The following is an 18,624-nucleotide window of genomic DNA, read 5'->3' on the forward strand; positions in this document are numbered from 1 at the left end:
CAGCCAGACTACATAAAAAGTGGTTGACATGGGGCCAGGAGAAGAAAATCCCCCGAGCGCCTATGTCATAGCTGTGGGCGTCTACAAAGGCCTAGAAGCTCAACGAGTGGGCGGACCAATCACAGCCTCGTATCTGTAGGCAGGGTCTTCTGTTGCACGGGCTTCGACGCTGCACAGCCCTGTTGTGTACGTCATCGCCCACTGTTGACCAGAATAACATCGCCGTCAGCTGCTTGCCCTCGAAGCATCGAATATTGGGCAGTACCGCCTGGTTTACAGTACATGCATGCGTGTGGACTCGTACTAATGTGTGCTGATAAGCTGGGCGAAACGAGGTCGAGGCGCAGCCAAGGTGCTTCTGTTCCGTGGCTGCGCAGTGTATCCGAATAACAGTGCGTCACTCACCTGCTGAAAAGTGCCTGGATGGAGCGTCTGATTCCATGGTCTGTTGCTGGATAAAGACGCACTGTGAGAGAGAAGTGTAATGTTGAGAGTTGCATTGGAGATGCGAGGGCATGAGGGAATGGGAAGAGGTCGGATATAAAGAGAGTTAGGAATTGGGGTGGCTCCGATGCAGGGGAAAGGAATGTGTTCTGTGTTGATGTTTTCTGTTTCACACGTGTTGCGCATTCCTCATCTCCGGTCCTATGTGGAACTGCGCTTCCGGGATACATCAAAGCACTGGAAGAGTCAGCAGAATTGCTCTTCCTCTCTCACCTTGTCAGAGGAGGAACAGCCCTTGTGCTGTATTCCCGGGCTGATCACCAACAGGCGCCCACAACTGCTTATAATCATCTACTGGCCTTTCTACTCAACATCAAAGCACAAGCATGTTTAGTGTCTCTTCGACCCTCCGTGTTCCAGTCTGGGCAAGGCAACCGACCCCATCCCGCAAATCTCTTTTCTCCCGGACGCACCTCTCTCTGGTAGTGCTGCTAACCACCCTCGTCCTCCTCGCACACCTCTATCTCTCCCACCACGCAAGACACATCGTACTCACCCCTTCGCCCATTCCCAGGCGGCCGGCATTCGAAGGCTGCGCACCGACGTCCATCGAACTCGCCCCGCGAGCAAACGGGGCTATCCTCCTCCTTGTCCGGGAAGGTGACCTTCCAGCTCTTCTCCCCACGTTGCGAAACTTCGAGCATCGGTTCAACGCTCGCTTCAAGTATCCGTACGTGTTCCTCTCAGCCCCGGACGAGCCCCCTTTCTCCCCCCATTTCCGGGCTAGCATAGCGGACGCTGTCCATCCGGGAGCGTTGCTAGAGTTCGGCCAAGTACCGGAAGAACACTGGAGAATCCCTGAGTGGCTGGACGAGGACGAGATACGTGCTGGGTTCCTCCGACAAGCGGGGGAGGGGGTGCAGTATGGCGGTAGGGAGGGGTATCATCACATGTGCCGCTTCTACTCTGGCCTGTTTGCGAGGCACGAGCTGCTCCAGAAGTATGAGTGGTACTGGAGACTAGAGCCTGGTGGTGCGTCTTCCCACTCCCAATCTTGTAATGGTGACAGAATGACTGATGCATGGGATGGCGTTGACAGTCCGGTTCTACTGTTCGGTGACTTACGACCCCTTCCGGTTCCTGGCACAACGTAACCAGACGTACGGGTTCGTGATCACACTCATAGACGACCTCAACACCATTCCCTCGCTGTACAAGACCGTGAAGCAGTATGTGCAAGAAGCGGGGCTCACACCAACCGACATGTGGGACTTCTTCACAAGGGACAAGAATGGCGCTAGTGGGTACAGTGAGTCTCTTTCCCTGTAGGACCGTGCAATCGAGCTGTAATCACGCACAGATCGCTGCCACTTCTGGACCAATTTCGAGATTGGTCATCTCCCCTTCTTCCGTTCCCAACCCTATCAACAACTCTTCACGGCGCTTGACCGCTCCGGCGGATTCTACACCGAACGATGGGGCGACGCGCCTATCCGGACGATCGCCTTAGGCTTGCTGGAGGGCACGGATAAGGTGCATTATTTTGAGGATTTTGCATATAGGCATGATTGGTTCATGCATTGCCCGGAAAGGAAGGAGATGGGATGCGAGTGAGTGTTTCTTTTATTTCTGGTTGATTTCAGTCCTCGCTTTCTTTCCTACTTCCCTGACGTGTACTCCGTGCCTGTGATGGGTGATTTGTGCTCCCACTTTGTTCCTGTCCCTCAGTATTGGCACGTGCTGACGATATGCACAGCTGCGACTGCCCAGCATTCGACACTGACCATGTGGATATCGACGGCCAATCCTGGGGCTCCTGCGTTCCAGAATGGAAAGACATATCAAGCGTGCAATGGCGGGAGAAACATCCGCTCCCTCTTCCTCATACCTCTCCCGATTCTGCTTCGTTTTCGTTTCCATCTAGTAGGAAGGGGGATTGGGAGGAGACGAACGTGCCTGTATGAGGACGGTGATTGTGGAGTACAAATTCTGCTGACGACAGTAGACATCATTGCATCACAGACTTATTCTGATTGAGGAAAGAATGTTGTACAGTACTTTAGAATCATCTTTTTTGCTGATGTTGTGCTAGCGTTGCCGAATATCGCTGTTTGGCGGCTCATGGAGGGCGGGCCGATAAAACACGCCAGGGACGCCCCTTATCGGGGCTCGATCACAGATTGATTATATAAGCCGATCGTCAGCTCATTCCAGAACTTCGCGTTCTGCAGAAAGAGAGCCTTGACTGCGCGCTTCGTCCTCTTCTGTTCTCCCCACCATGCGCGCGCTGTAACCGCACTCAAGAAAATTATGCGTAAGCACCGTAGACGGGACGCCTCCTCCTTCATGTCTACCGGCAGCACTCGTCTCCCATGGCGGAGTAACCAACCCCGTCGGCGCCCTCGACGTACTTTCTTCCTCCTCTCTCTCTTCCTGTGCGCACTCCTCTTTTTCCCTCTCCGTGGCCCACTGCGCACATGGATACGCACATACAACCAGATTCCCTCCGGGTCGTTTTCCCCTTCCGCATACCACGGGTGCGCACCCATCTCAGCTCTGCATCAGCCTAGGGAGAAGGGCGCTATCCTCCTCCTCCTACGGGAAAAGGACCTTGCCCAACTCCTACCCACCCTTGCAAACTTTGAGGAAAAGTTCAACGCCCAGTTCCGATATCCGTACGTGATGCTCTCCTCGCCTGACGAGCCGTCCTTTTCCGCCCATTTCCGCGCTCAGGTCGCGCTCTCCCTCCCTGATGGTGCGGAGGTCGAGTACGCGGAAATAGAGGACCACGATTGGCGCATACCAGACTGGCTGAACGCGACTGAGATGAGGGAGGGGTTTGCTCGTCAGGGAAGGGAGGGAGTGCAGTATAGCGGTAGGGAAGGGTATCATCATATGTGCCGGTTTTACTCTGGCTTGTTCGCGCGGCAGAAAGTGCTTGAGAAATATGAGTGGTATTGGCGCTTAGAGCCGGGTGGTACGTCCCTTGCAGTTTGCTAGAATGACACTGACGGGATGTGGTGGCAGTTCGCTTTTACTGCCGGATATCATACGACCCCTTTCGGTTTTTGGCTCTGCGTAACCAAGTCTACGGATTCGTAATCACCATCGTCGAGACGCCTAATACGATACCCACTCTCTTCCGCACACTTTCAACTTATGCCACAGACCACTCCCTCGTTCCCGGAGCCCTGTGGCCTTTCTTCACCAAGAGCAAACATGGCTCCATGGAGGGGGAGTATAATATGTGCCATTTCTGGACAAACTTCGAGATTGGGGACCTGAGGTTCTTTAGAGGGCATGAGTATCAAGACTTGTTTAATATGCTGGACAAGAAGGGTGGATTTTATACCGAGAGATGGGGCGACGCGCCCGTGAGGAGTATGGCCCTGGGCATGCTCGTGGAACCGGAGAGGGTGCATTAGTGAGTCTTGCTTTTCTGGTGAAGGTCATGGAAAGAGCTGATTGGACCAGCTTTGAGGACTTTGCGTACAAGCACGATTGGTTTATGCATTGTCCGCCGAAGGAAATGGGCTGCGAGTGCGTCTCTCCCCCATGTAGCCCTGTGCTTGAGCTGACAAGGGATAGGTGCGACTGCCCAGCGTTTGGAGACGGCTATACGGACATCGATAGGGATGGGTGGTATTCTTGCCTTCCGGAATGGAGGGGCGTCCAGGGAGAGGCGAAGGGGGGAAAGGGAGTGTGAAGAGGCCCGTTAGCGCTGAACATCTGAACTCAGCCGGAAAAATGATGCGCGAAGGGTGTTGGACTACTCGGGACATGTGAGAGTGGGTATCTATATTATCTTTTGTTGGTTTGGGTTGTCCGACTTTCGGGCGGCGGTAATTAACTTTCATGGACTGCATACGCTGGGATGTGGACGGTAGAAGGGGATTGTCGCTAGCGGGGAGTGGAGAGGTTTCTTCTGCCCATATATGGTCTGAATAGGCGGAGTAGAGTCTGCGATCTGGCCGATCGCCGGCTCATTAGAATATCATATCGGGTCCGATCGAGGAACTGCCCGATGGAAAGGAAGCTCAGTCGAGGAGAGATCGTGCAGGGAATAAGTGGTACCCACCCATACACCTAACGTGATGAATAAAGGAACACATACACGATGTATTTCATCTACTCTGAAGTGAGCTCTGAGACTACTAGGATAGGTGCCAGATGCACATCTGGCAGATAGGAAGAGGCCTCGACCAGCTCAATAGTATTGCAGACTTCGTATATCGATTGAGGAGCATGCTTTTTTATTTTAGAGTTTGAGCACGAATGCGACACAAGATCGTACGTGTTTCGTAGGTAGACATAGATATGCGCGGGTAGCGGTTACGATTGCGGAGGATGCGCCATAAGGCCAATGAATACACCACGTACCGTCAGCAAACGAATCGAGTTCGGGGCATATGTTAGGAGGTTCGCGAAGAAGAGAACGATGAAGGTAGTAGACAGCCGACTTCAGAACGCCAGCGCAATATTATTAACCAGTATTAGATAACCGGAAAGACGGGGTGCGTTATGGATATCAATCAATTATCAGTACAGTAACTAGGTGCACCATATGCCGGAGCGCAAGGTTTTGAATTTATCGGGTGTTTAAATTATAGACCATCCGATATTTGTATCCGGATTTCTAAAGAAGGTAACCGTGAAGGTGTTTAATTTTGATGAACCGCCGCGGCGTTGCTGGATTATAATGATATGGATATCGATTAGAGCTGCTCGGCGTTTACCCATTGGGATCTGACATACTGACCCTTTGCTGGAAAGAAGTTCTTAGATCGGACACTCTGATGCACAATGGACGGCAACAAGACGCATGGGGACCCCATATTTATAATGCGTGGCACCTGACCATTGGGTAGGAGCTTGTCACAATCCCCGCGGCCGGCACCTCACGGCGTGTATCATACTATCGATGGCGCAATAATTCTGGGTTCTGGGAATATTCTGTCGAACCCGTCGCCCGAACGGGCTGCCGTACTGATCTGTCCGGCAGCGGAACCCATATTGGGATATTATGACAAGCCACCGCGCTGGAGGACATGACAGGGTCACGATCACTGGACGCAAGATCGTGTTGCTACGGTGGACCCAGGGAATAATATTGTCTCCGCAAATTCCTTGTTGAGAGCATGCCTGAAACAGTATTTAACTTTGCAAGACGATTCACCTTCGATGGTCGAAAGGAAAGGAAGGCTTGATACCGAAATATATATTGAGAAGAAAAGAGCCGGTTAGGGTTTCCGTATCGCCGGGTGACACATGCAATATTGAGAGCTGTTCAGTTCAGAATGAGATCAATCAACAATATGATGATGTTGTTGGGGAAAGATTTCTTTGTGCGTCGATCGGACTGGACAGCTCGATTGTTTCCGGCACAGAGAAGCAATTTCCGGACTTTAGGGCTGCCAAAAAGGCGTGGACCCCTCACGTAAAGTGCTGACTAATAACTCCGCTTCCGCCCTTTTCATATTGCTGTTGCTTCCACAAGCCCTGAATGGTTCAAACGGCGAAGATGGCTGCCACCCGGAAGGTATCCGTCGTCCCCCAGGCTGCCCAGCCGCCGGCGTGATTCACTTCCGGACCGACAAAGGCGACGCGATCACCTCGTTGTCGACACCGAGGACTACCGCTTGGCTTGCTCCTCTGCGCACTTGCGGACGACCATCTCGTGTCCGCCCTTGTGGGTGTCATCTGTGCTCTACTGCGTTCATCCCGGCGGCAATTGTATCTTGTCTTACATACGGGTCCTCTCTATCTCCGCTGGATATATGCGCTCTTGATCCGGCGTCGACATCGAGACGCCACTTACATACATCTCAATTTGACCTCAGACCAGCATATACAAGCTATCGTTACATCTAACCTTTTCCCAAAGCCTTTCCACAACAAGCCATGGATACCACAGACCACGATATAGCTGGTTCTCCTAATTACGAAGACATGGAAGAGTATTACGAGGATACGCCGTCCACAAGCATCAGCGGGGGTCGTTCACACCACGTACCTGAGCTCCCTCAGCCCATTAAGAAGAAACGGCGTCGCGAGGCGCTCAGCTGTTCAGGTATGTGCCGTATCAGACCCCATATTCATGAGCCAACTAATCGAGCAAACAGAGTGCAAGAGGCGCAAGATCGGATGTGATCGGAAAAAGCCTTGTGGTCCGTGTGCACGTCGAGGCGAAAGCGACATGTGCAAGTGGTCTGTGCTCCCACCAGTGTGAGTGATCTTTCCTCCTCGCACATAATGGTGACGGCCCTCATGCATTCCCCTTCAGTGACAAGCCTATAGGACGCTCCTCATACAACGCGCTCAAAGATCAGCTTACGTCTACGCAGAAGGTCTGTAAGGAGCTACAAGCCCTCTGTCACAAACAAGCGGACGAGATGCAAGCACTCCGCTCCCAAATCGCTGCTCCATCCAGTCCAGCCTCTAGCCCGGCCGCACATCTACAACACAAGCGACCAGTGGGTCCCCTGGAGCAATTTCAAGCTCAGGCCGAATCATTCAAGTCCGCCAGAAAGGACCGTGCTCGCGTTGCCTCATCCTATACCCACTCCAGTACCTCTCCTCCTTCCACGGGTAATGGAGGTGCACCTCCTGTTCTCATCCAAGCATCTGAAACCTTGGATGGCTTCCCAGCCTTCCCGGATGTCGATGCTGGGCTGGGAAGAAGCAATCAACCTGAAATTAATTCTGCTAGCGATGTTTGGACTGGGATCCCTGAACGTTGGGTCTGCGATCAGTTAACCGACTTCTTTGTGCGCACCTTTCCCCCGCCTTTGCCGTACGAGCTTGTAACTGAATCTGCATCAGTTCTCTGATATTGAATGGCATATATGCATGTTTCATCGACCGACTTTTGACAGCAACTATAGAAAGTTCTGGTCTCTCAATACAGCTGCCGAAAGAGCCGAGGTTGTCAACCCTCAATGGATGGCGCTGTGGTGGTCAATTCTCTGCTTAGCTTTGACAAGTATGGGCCCAGAGGAACCTATCGTAAGCGTCTATCAGGCATTATAATCATATCTGACAATCGGGGTAGAAACGAGGCATATGTGTCGATCGACAAACTTGGAAGGGAATGGGAAAGCGCTTTTGGCTCATTGCCGAACAAGCACTCAGGGATGCAGACTACATGTCGAGTCAGAATATCGAGACAGTCCAGGCTCTTGTCCTGTCTTCCTACTGCAACCTGTCTCTGGACAATCAAGGGTCAGCACGACCATGTTGGGTTTTGAGGATCTACTGACATCAGGCTAGCTACAAGAGCCAAGCAGCTATGACAGCTTTGGCGATACGAATTGGAATGAATCAGGGGCTGCACAGACTTGGCCAAGAACCGCATGGAGTTGCACCGCCAAAGGGACTGATACAAAGAGAGGTGTGTTCATCGTCAAAAGCTCTTACTGCTCACTAATCCCATGTGATTAGCTCCGCAGGAGAGTATGGTGGAATGTGGTTTTCTTGGACTGGAACATATCCACTCAAATGAACTCGACGTATCTCATTCACCCTAATCAGTGCAATACCGCAAAGCCTATGAACCTAGATTGGGACGATATGGTTGAAGGTCGGCCGTTGCCCACCAAGCCTACCGTCGAACGTACGGTACGACATACGATTAACTAGTCAGCTTCCATCCAACTCACAGCCTCCTCCCAGAGTGCCTCCATGTTGTTGGCCAAAGTCGGCTTAGCCGGCACTGTCAGAGAACTGACAGATCGAATCAACAGCATGAATGGAGTCCTTGATTCGGCCTATTTGCCTATACACAAGGCTCAGCAGGATGCTTTACTCCGTACGCTGCCGATGTGCTGGAGAGTACCAGATAGTGCCTTGGAAGACAGAATGCCAGTTGTCAGGGTTTGTTTTTTTTCGCTCTTCTGTTATGTTAGGTCCCCGCTAATGTCTTTTCACCTAGTGGGAGTACCTGCAGTTCAATCTCCATATGCACAATCGAAGGATACGGATGCACCGACCTTTCATGCTCGATGGCTATCGAGATGGCACTTATCACGCTCATCCTTCTACTGGTCCTTGTGTCAGGGCAGCTCATGCGATCCTTGTCCTCTTCAAAGACGGTCAGGAGAAAGGTTTCCCTGGATTCTACGTGCGTCGTAATAATTTCGCAAAGCAAAGAAGTCCACTGAATGCCACTTAGGCTTGGTATAATTTGATGTATTGTTGGATGGGTAAGTTTACGTGTACATGTTCTCAGAAGAAAATCTAATGGCATACGCCATAGCTGCTGTTATTCTTGCCATGGACGCTTTTTACTTGCCCAATGAAAAGGTAATCGGAACAGAGATACAGGAAAGGTCGAGGAACGACTATATCATGTTCGCCATCGAAACGCTGGAAAGGTCGAATGATATCAGCGAAATTGCTTCTAGAGGCGCACATGTCCTGCGATTCTTACTCGCCGAAGCACAGAAACGGACAAGCGCCGGCGCTCAGAACTCGCCGGCATCATCTCAATCAAGCCACCTATCTGCAGGTATGGGGCCGGCTACCGTGCAATATCAACCGCAATCGAACCTTCGGACGGTTCAAGATCTGCAGTTCCCTTCCACGAATGTGAACGGAGATTATGCCAACATCTCTGCGGAGCAGGCGTGGATGAACTTCGGTGATTTGCAACCTGACTTGCTGAACGAGTTGAGCATGACTATGCCTTCAAGCAATCAAATCACACGATATGGAAATTCGACGCAGCACACACTACAATGGGCTCAACACATGATGCGCCCACACCAACCTCAACAGATGATGCCTTAGGAACGGCCATTGGAGGATATCTTTACCATACCATACAATCACACCATGTACCATAACGCATCCCTATAAACCACAATGTACAGCAATGTAAAATCATGTTGCGGCTTCAAGAATTGCCTTGATCATCTGAGATCCGACACGATTTGCCTCTGGGAAGCGCGATTCGAAGAATGTCGCGGTATGGGTGAAACGCTCTCGGTAGAGCTCAAAGCTGCCAAAAGAGACACACTGGCTCCATCCCCGGGCCGCAACTACGAACTCGAGGTCGTCCGAACGATGAGAAACGTCATGCACCGCTGCCTGCACCGCTGCGTCGAGGCGGTCGTTTGATCGGAAAAGATATTCGGCAACACCAATCCACATCCGGAAGATTGGGGTTGCTGCCAAGTCTAGATGCTTGTACGGTAATATTCGCAGAGCTGCCCAGCAGTCTACCATGGCCAAGAGACTCAGATGCGAGTTTGCGCTTGGTCGAGTTGGTGTCTGCGGCCTGACGCCGAGGCTAAATCGATCCAGGATCTCCTCACTCAGGAGGATTGGCGGTCGTTGCTTCTCAGAGCTAGAGAAGACGATCTCTCTCGCCTCGTACATTCGCTTCTTCAGGGCCACTTCGTCGCCTGATATCATCATTTTGAACAAGTCGGTCACGCTCTGTGCGTACTGATCGATCTGCATGCGCGCTGAAGGATTTAGGATAGCCAGTCCAGCATAGACATGCCACTTGTTCGCATAGATACGCAGCATGATATTGACTTTGACCGTTTCGATGCCACCGACATACTGGCCCATCTCCCATGGATATGACATGGAACAATGCCAGGCCGTTCCCATACTATAAAGCGATTTAGACCGGCATAATTGCATGAGGTGCGATGACAGCACACCTAAGAAAAGCGGCATGTGTGACCGCCTGAGTATTCGCAGTCACGACATCATGTTCGTCGTACGTTAGGTAGACGTATCTGGACTTAAATGATGCCAGCAGGTTTTCCATCGCATGCAATGCCCAGTCGGGTGCCCGATGCTGGATCAGCACCTGCGAAGTGTGTGAGCAAGACACGACATCACGAAGGGCATACAATGCACACCAATGGTTGGCCTTCCGTTGACACCGTCGGTCCATGGAGGGAGTGGCAGGAGACGATGTGCACGTCATTCGGCAAGTACTTCTCGAATGCGAGCTTCTCTGGTGACTTTACACTGGTTTGACCTGCGACGATCGCGCCGACTTTGGTTGCTACAATGGCTCAATCCCCGAAAGAGAACTTGATGATGATGGTACGCACATTGCCCATATTCCGCTACCACCTTGTCGATGTACTCCGCCTCGACCGAGTAGAAGATGATATCGGAGACCCGCGATACGAGATGGCCATCTTTGAGGACTGATACGCCACTGAGGCCTAGTAACTCGTATGAGCATATTTGCCTCCCCCAACAATTCTTCATACCTTGTACGTCTGCTTTTAGATTCTCGAAGTTCTCCGGCCGGTCGCATACGTTGATGCTAACGCTCAATGGTGAACAAGCAAGTCGACGTGACAGGTAATCGTACGCACTGTGCCCAACCCGCGTTAGAGAATCTTTTGCAGTACATCCGGCCCATCTCTCCCATCCCTATTAAGCCGATGGACGGTTGTCTTTCTTGCGACGCGCTCGAAGAGACTTCATAGGCTGCCATTATAGAGAAGTGAGGAGGAAATGCTGGGGGAGAAGACGAAAGAAAAGGGCACAATCTACGGAGGGCGGATCGAGTCAGACGTGCTCGTCAGGTACTGTCTGGAAGCGTTTAGGCCAAGATGTCTCTGACCACTGATGGGCATAAATACAGATCATATTGGTTCATTCTATGGAAACAACGCATGGGGCGCAAATGGAGATAGTCTTTGCAGACACATCTAGAAGTGCAGCAAAGACGTATGCGAAGCGACTTGATCTGAATGCGACAACTATTATGACAGATGGAAGGTCCCCGCACCCTCTCTCATCGCTACCTTTAGCTTCCTCAACATTACCTCCTCCGACGAATACTCCGGTAGTTTAAGATAATTCACACAGGTCATGACACTCGGCAAATAATCATCTGCGATAAGCGGGGGCTCGTGGGGCTTTCGTACTACCGTCAAGGGGGGATTCAAACCACGGAATCCTGGTCCAGGGTCAGACTGGTGTGCACGGTGTAGAACTGGTGCTTACCCCCGATAGGCAGCTTCGGGCTCCCAGTTAGGAACTGCAATAGGTCACGACGACCCTGCAGATCGAGGTTGGCCATGATGTTGATGAGATACCTGATTGGGCGACTTTCCAAGGTGAAGCCGTGGTCAGCTTTGACCGCCACGTTAAGAGCTGGAATTATCATCAGTTTCTGATCACTCGAACTGGTAGATATGCGCACTATCGGCAGACCAGTCCTCGTGCGAGTTGCCAAACATCATAACGAGCTCCTCTGCAGTGAATGTCTGCAGATCCCTGACAGGGATCGAGGTGGAAAAGCCATCTTTGAATGCCTGCACTTGGCGGGCGACACCTTGACCGAGAAGAGTTTCTAGAAGTAGCTCCAAATACTCCTCAACGTTGTCCATGGTGACAGCAGTGCTCTGTCCAAGGTCCTTCAACTCCATGTCGTAGCCAGGGACAGTGAAGTCAAGAGCAAGATCGTCGAGAGCAGCATCGTTGATACGTAGGTCTAAGATGGCGTCTGATTTCTCATCCTCATCCTACAATATTGTGAGTTTTTCTCAGACAGCAGGGCCCGCCGGCACGTACCATAGTGTCATCAAGAGTGATAATAGCCTTGGCATCTGCAAACGCTTGTATCTGAGCAACAGACTTAGCAAGAACAGGATCAATGGCCTGTGTATCGATGTCAGTAACGAACGCAGTAGATAGGGCGTGAATGGCTTACTCGAAGAGTGTTCAGAATGAGAGGGACCTCTTCCCCTCGGATCATCTTCATGAACACGCGATTGAAATGAATGTCGATAATCCGGGAGTCCAACATGGCTTTGCCCACAAATTGACCTAGAACACGAAATAGATGCAGCCTGCTCTGGACCGCGTCGGGTTTCAGGCTTGTAGGGAAAGGAGCTGGGAAAAGTCCGTTCGGGTGATAGACATAAGCGCCATGTTGTTGTGAATCAGCATCTCTCCAAAGTCGTAGGTCACGACGGGCGAATTCCTTGAATGTCAGGGCGTAAAACTCTTGTGTTGGTCCTAGGCCAGTACCAACTTCGTCATAGAACTCGATCTCAAGGACAGAAGAAGACATAGAGAAGCCCATGTCCATGATCTTGATGGCGGTCTCCAGCAGGAGTTGTCTCGCCACTCGCAACTTCTGCCGCCTCAAGTGGCTCAGCTGACGACTGAGTTCGTTTCGTCTGGAGCCCTCCGACTCTCGCACATTCTGGTTCTGCCACCTCAGCAGGAGGCGAGCATAACCTAGTGATGTTGACTGAACAAAATGATATCGAGTAGCGAATGGGAAAAGGAAGGGAAAGTTCTGGGGAAGCTCAATTGCCCAATCTGGAAGACACGAACTACCAAAAATTACTCAGGTCAATCCCCTATGGCTTGTACAATGCGGAGCCAAGCTTACCTCGCAACAATCATGAGTTCTTCCATCTGTCTGGTGAGCTTTGCCGAAAGCTTGTTGTTTACGAAGGCCGACTCCGGAAGCACCTCGCCAGACCCAGTAGGCAACGCACGATCCGCCCATTCATCATTCAGCTTGTGCAAAACGCGCAAAAGCAGCACGATAGAGGAGTGGGTAGCTTCCCGAGGAATGCAAGACAGCTGAGGAGATCCACCCAGACGAGATGAGCCCTCAGAAGTTCCTATACGACGGAGTCAACACCCGTCCGCCATACAAAACCTTCAACACACCTTCTAGTATTGGTCCAGGAACCTTCTTGAACTTGAGAGTATGGGACATAGACCAGAATATCCCCGGTGCAACATTTAAAGAGCTGCCTGCTTTCTGTATCTGCGCCTTATACAACATACCGAAAAGAGTCGCGTCCATCGGACAGGCTTGGCCATCTAACGTGAATTCCAAATGCCAGTCTGTTGGGGGAGCCTTCAACACTGCAGCATATGACGAAGGTCGGAAAGGTGACGGAGGTACCCGTGCGTGTGTGTTCATACTTGGGGTCGCTACCCTAGTACCTCCAGGAGTCTCTGCAACAATCCCGGTCCCATCAGGAGTGACTCGGAGATCAACTGTTGTCTCTGCTGGTGTATTGTCTTCATCTTCATCCTCGCCGATGATGTCATCGTCGATAAAAACTCCCGGGTTACTGGAATCGTCCTCCAGTTCATTCTCTACGGGTGTTTTCGGCTCTGGCTCTGGTACAGAAGGGGCAGACGTAGGAATTGCAGCTTGCGGAACGGGTGCTTGGATAGCACTGCCTAGACCGCCTTCGCCACTCAACCGTAAACTTCGCCGTGTTCCAGCTGACCGATTCCTTGGGGGAGCGGAAGATGTAGGCCGTGATGAACTGGCCGCAGCATTTGATGGACCTTCGCCGACATCACCTCTGCTGGCCGGAGAGGGTTGGGCAGCGGGGGTCCCAAATGCGCTCATGGCGTGAGACATTCGAGGGGGAGTTGTCTTCAAGATTCTTTCGTGAAGATAAGATTCCAAGGCTCGGAATGTTAAGATTGCGTGTGATTGAGTTCCAAAAGACAGGAAGTGACGCGGGATATCACTTGCCTCTTCAGCCACGAGGCGTAGACGAACTTGACGTGCCAGCATGACAGAGGCGCCGCGCTTCGGATCATCTGAACTAGATATAGTGACAACCTCAAACTTCTCCATTCTCGTTAATAATTCTTGAAGTCTTTTCACCAGGATTGCAAACGGTGTACTGGCAGGATAATGCACAAGCGGCATAGAGAAGACTTCTAAGAACAGAGCCTGTCGGCGGGATGCAGGAACTACAAGTCATAAGAATTGGCTGAGTACGTAGCTAGAGGCTCAGATATCCGGAGGCTCACCTGCTACGTCAGAGCGAGATATGAATTCAAGAAGAGCCTGCACAAAATCGGTCTTCATGAGCTCAAAGCTGGACACTGATTCGTCGGGCGGGAAAAAAGCAGCAATGCCTTTCAATGTCTTCTTGATTGAGGATTCGGTGGTGTCCGAGAGGCGTAAAGAATCAACCAATTTCTTCAGCTGCGTCGTGGTGACACTTCCTTCATCGTCCTTCATGTTGATGAGATCTTTGGCACGAATAGTTCTTGCTCTAAGGGTCACCACATCCTGTGGATCCGGAACGTGAGAGTGATGTCGTTTGCTACTCGGCACGGGAGGAGGAAGAGGAAGATCTGATCCATCAGCAGGAATTGGGGGAACGGCGTCAGCAGATGATTCCTTCTCTTTCTTCGGAGCCGGCTTCTTTAGCTCCCGATCTGCGAGAAACTCAAGACTATCCAAAACACCCTCGCGACGGAAGGATGGTTTATAGACGTCTGGTAACTTGGTCAACAAGAGTTCGATGAGCATTTCTGCAGAGACCACCAAGTTCGTTTGATCGTTGGACGAAATTATGGAGCCGATGAAGCTGGCCACTGGGACATACTGTACGCGTACAATAAGCGACATTTGAGACGTAATCACAGGTCAACGTACCCGAAGGATGTTATTCAGCTCATCCCCACTGAGAAAGGCGATTGCTTTGAGAATACTGGCCATCGCTTTATTACGGAGGCTCATAGCCACGCTCGCGGCGTATACGTCGACTAGGATCGGGAGGATGAGGCGCATAAAACGCATCACAACGTGTTCATGTTCTCGCAAGATATCGGTCCGGCTCGGTGGTGCATCAGGATCTTCTTTGATAGAAGGCGTTGCAGATCGCGGGGGGATATCTTCTTCAACCGGCAGACTGAAGAAGCTATCGTCTTGGGGGTCAAGAGACGGAGATGCTGAGCCACTCTGTCCTTGAGCTTTAGCAGCACGGGCGGCGGCGCGCTCTGACTTCCGCTTCGCCTTGAGCGTCTTGTTTAGCGCCTTCTCTGTATATTGCTTTGCGTCGAAGATGCCCTCCTTTGGAAGGGGGGGCATTAGCTCACAGATGAGTGCAAGACTCTCCTCTATCTGCTCTCTCGGCTTGTGGGCTAGATTCTCCATTACTGCCATATCTGCCAAACCACCACCAAGGCCCTGCCCTCCTTCCCCTTGGCCTTGTTCCTCGCCGTTTTCGTACGCAGGGGGGAGAACACCAGTAAGAATCTGGTATAACGTTTCCGTGATTCCGCCATCCAATAATGTGATCGTCACTTTGGGACTGGTCTTAGCTGAAATCGCGAGGGACCGCAGCATCTGAGCATAAGATGTTGCTGAAACCAGTGGAGAACCGCCCGAAGGATGAAGAACGGTGTTGATTGCCCCGACGAGATCGCCATCGACGATGCTTTCTAGCAGGTCCGGTCGGTTTCGGTAGGAATCGAGGATCCTGGTGACGCAGAGGCAAGCTGACTCCAGTAGACGTTGATCGGAATACGAAAGCACATTCCTGATTATTGGGAAGACTTCTTTGACCATGGGCGCGTTCTCCGGAGAAAGACCACGACAGCAGTTGGCGGCGGCTGAAAGGGCGGTGCGTTGAACATTTGTGGAGAAGAAATCGAGATAGGTCAACAACGCAGAAAGACCGCCATTTCGGGCAACAGCGGAAGGAAATTCCTGAGAAATCTTCTCAAGAGTCTAACAAGATGCATTATTTTCAGAGGCCGAATGTGAGAATGGAGCATGCTCACGGTCAACGTCTGTTCTGCAAGATCAATGTACTCAATCTGTACCAGCTTGCTGGTCAAAACTGGTACAGCGCCATGGTAAACGACAGTGTGGGCACAACCAGGAAGTGCTTCGAGCAGATTTGCTAGACACCGGCATGCCAGTACCTGGGCCTCTATATCAAGGCCGTTCATCAAACTGCCGCCGGTGCTGAGTGCCATCGCGGCGCGCAACTGAGCATCCTCATCTTCGAAGTCACCAAAACCGAACGCATCTCTACCGCCTCCACTGACAGCAGAACCACCACCAACACCCTGATGCGCTGAACCACGCCCAAGACTAGCGTCATTGTCATTCTCCCCCGCTTTATGCTCGCCGCTGCCACCTTCCCCAGCGCCGTCCTCTTCATCCTCATCCTCAGGCATGCCAGTGCCCCCCATGATCTTCAGCAATTCAGTGATGAAACTCTCGACCGCGAAGTGGCCAGCAAGGGTTTCTTCCGTGCTCATGCTCAGGAGCTCACTCAGTTCCTGCAGCGCCATCAAACGCTGGGTGGGGTTGGCTTCCTGCTTGAGATTGTTGAGTATCCCCTTAAAACGGGGTGATAGGCCGAGCATGTATCCGGTGATGCTGTTATAGCTTCCACCGAAAAGTGCAGCAGCAGCATCTTCAAAAGCACTGAGCCTGGGTGGGGCCGCGGACGGTGCAGCAGGGGCGCTTGTGGCGGTATCAAGTAAGATATGCTTATTGCCTTCCTGGTCTTCGTCGGACTTCTCGGATTCGGAACCGCTTCCTTCGACTTCTTCGTTTCCATCTTCGCTGGTATGGATGGGGATATGTTCGTGCGCCTCTTCGTGCTCATCACCAGACGCAATACTGCTTGGGCCAGACGCCATCACCACATCGCCCTCCTCGTCCATTAGTTCCGATGCTGGCTCTATGTCAGCCTATTGCTGCACTGAGGATATATGCGTACCAGTCTCCTTAGCCGTTCCCTTCATGACAGCAGGTTCTTTACCTTTGGCCGAGGTCCTGAATCTGAGATTCAGACACGTGGATATGAGTCACAGGGTTGGCGCTTACTTCGCTTTCCGGGGCATAGCAGTGGATTCTTCCTTAGATTTCCTTCCCTGTGCGGTACTGGCGCGTGTGGATTCCGTGGTTGCTGGCGCGCTGCTGGTCGTTCGACGCCTTTTAGTGGTTGGACGTTCCTCCGCCTCGGACGAGCTTGATGGGGCCACGCGTTTCTTTCCCTTCGGGTCAACAGCGGGCTTGTTGATGACGATGCCGCTTGGAGCAGTAGATGTACGCTTGGATCTAGGCATAATAAAAAGATAATAGGAGGGTGAGTGACGGTTCATCAAATGCAGAAGGAATAAATAGGTGTTACGCCACGACACGCCAGTGCATTACACCGGCGAGTCAAAGCAGTTGGGAGAGGCCAAGAAGCTCACTCATGACGGATCACGCGAGAACGTGATCGATAATGTAAATCCTAAATAAACTACTTACCGTTTATTGGGTTTCGCTGGTTCTGGAGATGCAGCACGCTTCTTCCCTTTGTCCCTGACAACGGCGACGACGGACGATGAAGGCGATGACTCGCGAGGCGGGTGAGCTTGAAGCTGCTCAGCTGCCGCTGAGGCTCTCGTACGTCTACGACCAAGAGTTGCTCCTGTTGACGATTGACTAGATTGGGGAAGATCGAGAACGGGCGTGGAGTTTGCGGTTTCGGCGACCTTGACAGTATTCCGGACACGACCGGCGCGAGAGGAACGCCCAGAGTGTGTGACAGCTTGCAGCGTGGAGGTTGATGCAGATGCACGGGATAATTGATTTATGTTGTCGGTCTCGTTTGTGTCTTCGTTGTGGACAGAATCCATTAGAGTTGCACGGTGGACATAATTGAAAGAAAAAGAGAGAAAAGAGCATTCGATGGCTGGGAGATGGCCATCTACTGTGAAGTGATCGCCCTCGTACCGCACCCGCATGTAATGATCCCGCCCGACCACCCCCGGAAGCATCAGGGGGTTCCTTGCTCCAAGCCTCACTTCTGCCTCACCACCACTGCCTGGCAAGTCGAAATCCAACGAGCTTTCCATATCACAGACTCAATACTGCTTATATCGTGTAGCTTCGGTGAAGGAATCAGTGAAACCTTGCTTCTATACAGATCTTCTTATATGGTGACCCTTTGCGGTGCAACCCGAGGCTCGCGCTGGCCAACCTGGCCGACAGCCCTATGAGTACCGTGGATCCCAGTAACCATGCTCCGGATCATACTTGTGCAACGTTCTGGATCAAAGAGGAATTTTCTAACCCAGAGGTTGCTTCGGTCGCCGCCAGAACTGAGCGCGTACTGGGCGCCTTCTAGCGCTCACGATACAATTATTTCTGGCGACGCTATCTGCTCGCACCTGCTGGTGTCTCTGCATGCTGTATGGCCGCCATTGGAAGCTGCCTGTTTGGAGGTTCTGTCGGAAGAAGCGTGAAAAGGCAGCGCTCAGAAGCATCACATTCCACCATCGTCTCAGTGCAGTAGATGCGGCGCACGCACGCCAACTAGTTGCTTCTGATATACAAATCCGAGCCCCGGATTTCGCTTGCATTGTACGGCAGTGCTGGTTGTGATGTCTTCTTCGAAGGATACTCTGCGC

General features: G+C 51.8%; 5 protein-coding genes across 5 annotated transcripts; 3 read left to right on the plus strand and 2 right to left on the minus strand.

Annotated features, from left to right (window-relative positions):
• Window positions 1–665: 665 nt before the first annotated feature.
• DACRYDRAFT_114835 (nucleotide-diphospho-sugar transferase) lies at window positions 666–2,408 on the plus strand (the record flags this gene model as incomplete). The annotated part of the gene is made up of 4 exons (XM_040769887.1): window positions 666–1,476; window positions 1,544–1,753; window positions 1,805–2,054; window positions 2,201–2,408. The coding sequence occupies exons 1-4, from the start codon at window positions 831–833 to the stop codon at window positions 2,406–2,408; spliced, it is 1,314 nt and encodes a 437-aa protein (XP_040630323.1). The 5' UTR covers window positions 666–830.
• A 382-nt stretch (window positions 2,409–2,790) lies between these two features.
• DACRYDRAFT_114836 (nucleotide-diphospho-sugar transferase) lies at window positions 2,791–4,187 on the plus strand (the record flags this gene model as incomplete). The annotated part of the gene is made up of 4 exons (XM_040769888.1): window positions 2,791–3,421; window positions 3,472–3,868; window positions 3,919–3,984; window positions 4,033–4,187. 4 exons carry the CDS (start codon window positions 2,791–2,793, stop codon window positions 4,148–4,150), a joined length of 1,212 nt encoding a protein of 403 aa, XP_040630324.1. The 3' UTR covers window positions 4,151–4,187.
• Window positions 4,188–6,013: 1,826 nt separating this feature from the next.
• DACRYDRAFT_21034 (uncharacterized protein) lies at window positions 6,014–9,300 on the plus strand. Its single transcript, XM_040772195.1, has 11 exons — window positions 6,014–6,514; window positions 6,567–6,669; window positions 6,728–7,211; window positions 7,267–7,449; window positions 7,496–7,665; window positions 7,714–7,834; window positions 7,885–8,061; window positions 8,116–8,316; window positions 8,375–8,563; window positions 8,615–8,645; window positions 8,699–9,300. The coding sequence occupies exons 1-11, from the start codon at window positions 6,346–6,348 to the stop codon at window positions 9,229–9,231; spliced, it is 2,361 nt and encodes a 786-aa protein (XP_040630325.1). The 5' UTR covers window positions 6,014–6,345; the 3' UTR covers window positions 9,232–9,300.
• A 24-nt stretch (window positions 9,301–9,324) lies between these two features.
• DACRYDRAFT_114838 (prephenate dehydrogenase) lies at window positions 9,325–10,975 on the minus strand (the record flags this gene model as incomplete). Its single annotated transcript, XM_040769889.1, has 6 exons — window positions 10,791–10,975; window positions 10,683–10,738; window positions 10,518–10,634; window positions 10,320–10,468; window positions 10,116–10,267; window positions 9,325–10,063 (listed from the first exon to the last, which is right to left on the minus strand). Exons 1-6 carry the CDS (start codon window positions 10,910–10,912, stop codon window positions 9,325–9,327), a joined length of 1,335 nt encoding a protein of 444 aa, XP_040630326.1. The 5' UTR covers window positions 10,913–10,975.
• Window positions 10,976–11,052: 77 nt separating this feature from the next.
• Window positions 11,053–17,889, minus strand: DACRYDRAFT_77036 (uncharacterized protein). Its single transcript, XM_040776245.1, has 13 exons — window positions 17,480–17,889; window positions 17,051–17,284; window positions 16,944–16,999; window positions 15,991–16,898; window positions 14,861–15,937; window positions 14,227–14,809; window positions 13,114–14,166; window positions 12,827–13,064; window positions 12,137–12,767; window positions 11,998–12,084; window positions 11,627–11,948; window positions 11,428–11,577; window positions 11,053–11,380 (listed from the first exon to the last, which is right to left on the minus strand). The coding sequence occupies exons 1-13, from the start codon at window positions 17,848–17,850 to the stop codon at window positions 11,184–11,186; spliced, it is 5,907 nt and encodes a 1,968-aa protein (XP_040630327.1). The 5' UTR covers window positions 17,851–17,889; the 3' UTR covers window positions 11,053–11,183.
• Between the last annotated feature and the right edge of the window lie 735 nt (window positions 17,890–18,624).

The sequence above is a fragment of the Dacryopinax primogenitus genome, assembly GCF_000292625.1.
Source record: "Dacryopinax primogenitus strain DJM-731 SS1 chromosome Unknown DACRYscaffold_5, whole genome shotgun sequence".
Lineage (NCBI taxonomy): Eukaryota > Fungi > Basidiomycota > Dacrymycetes > Dacrymycetales > Dacrymycetaceae > Dacryopinax > Dacryopinax primogenitus.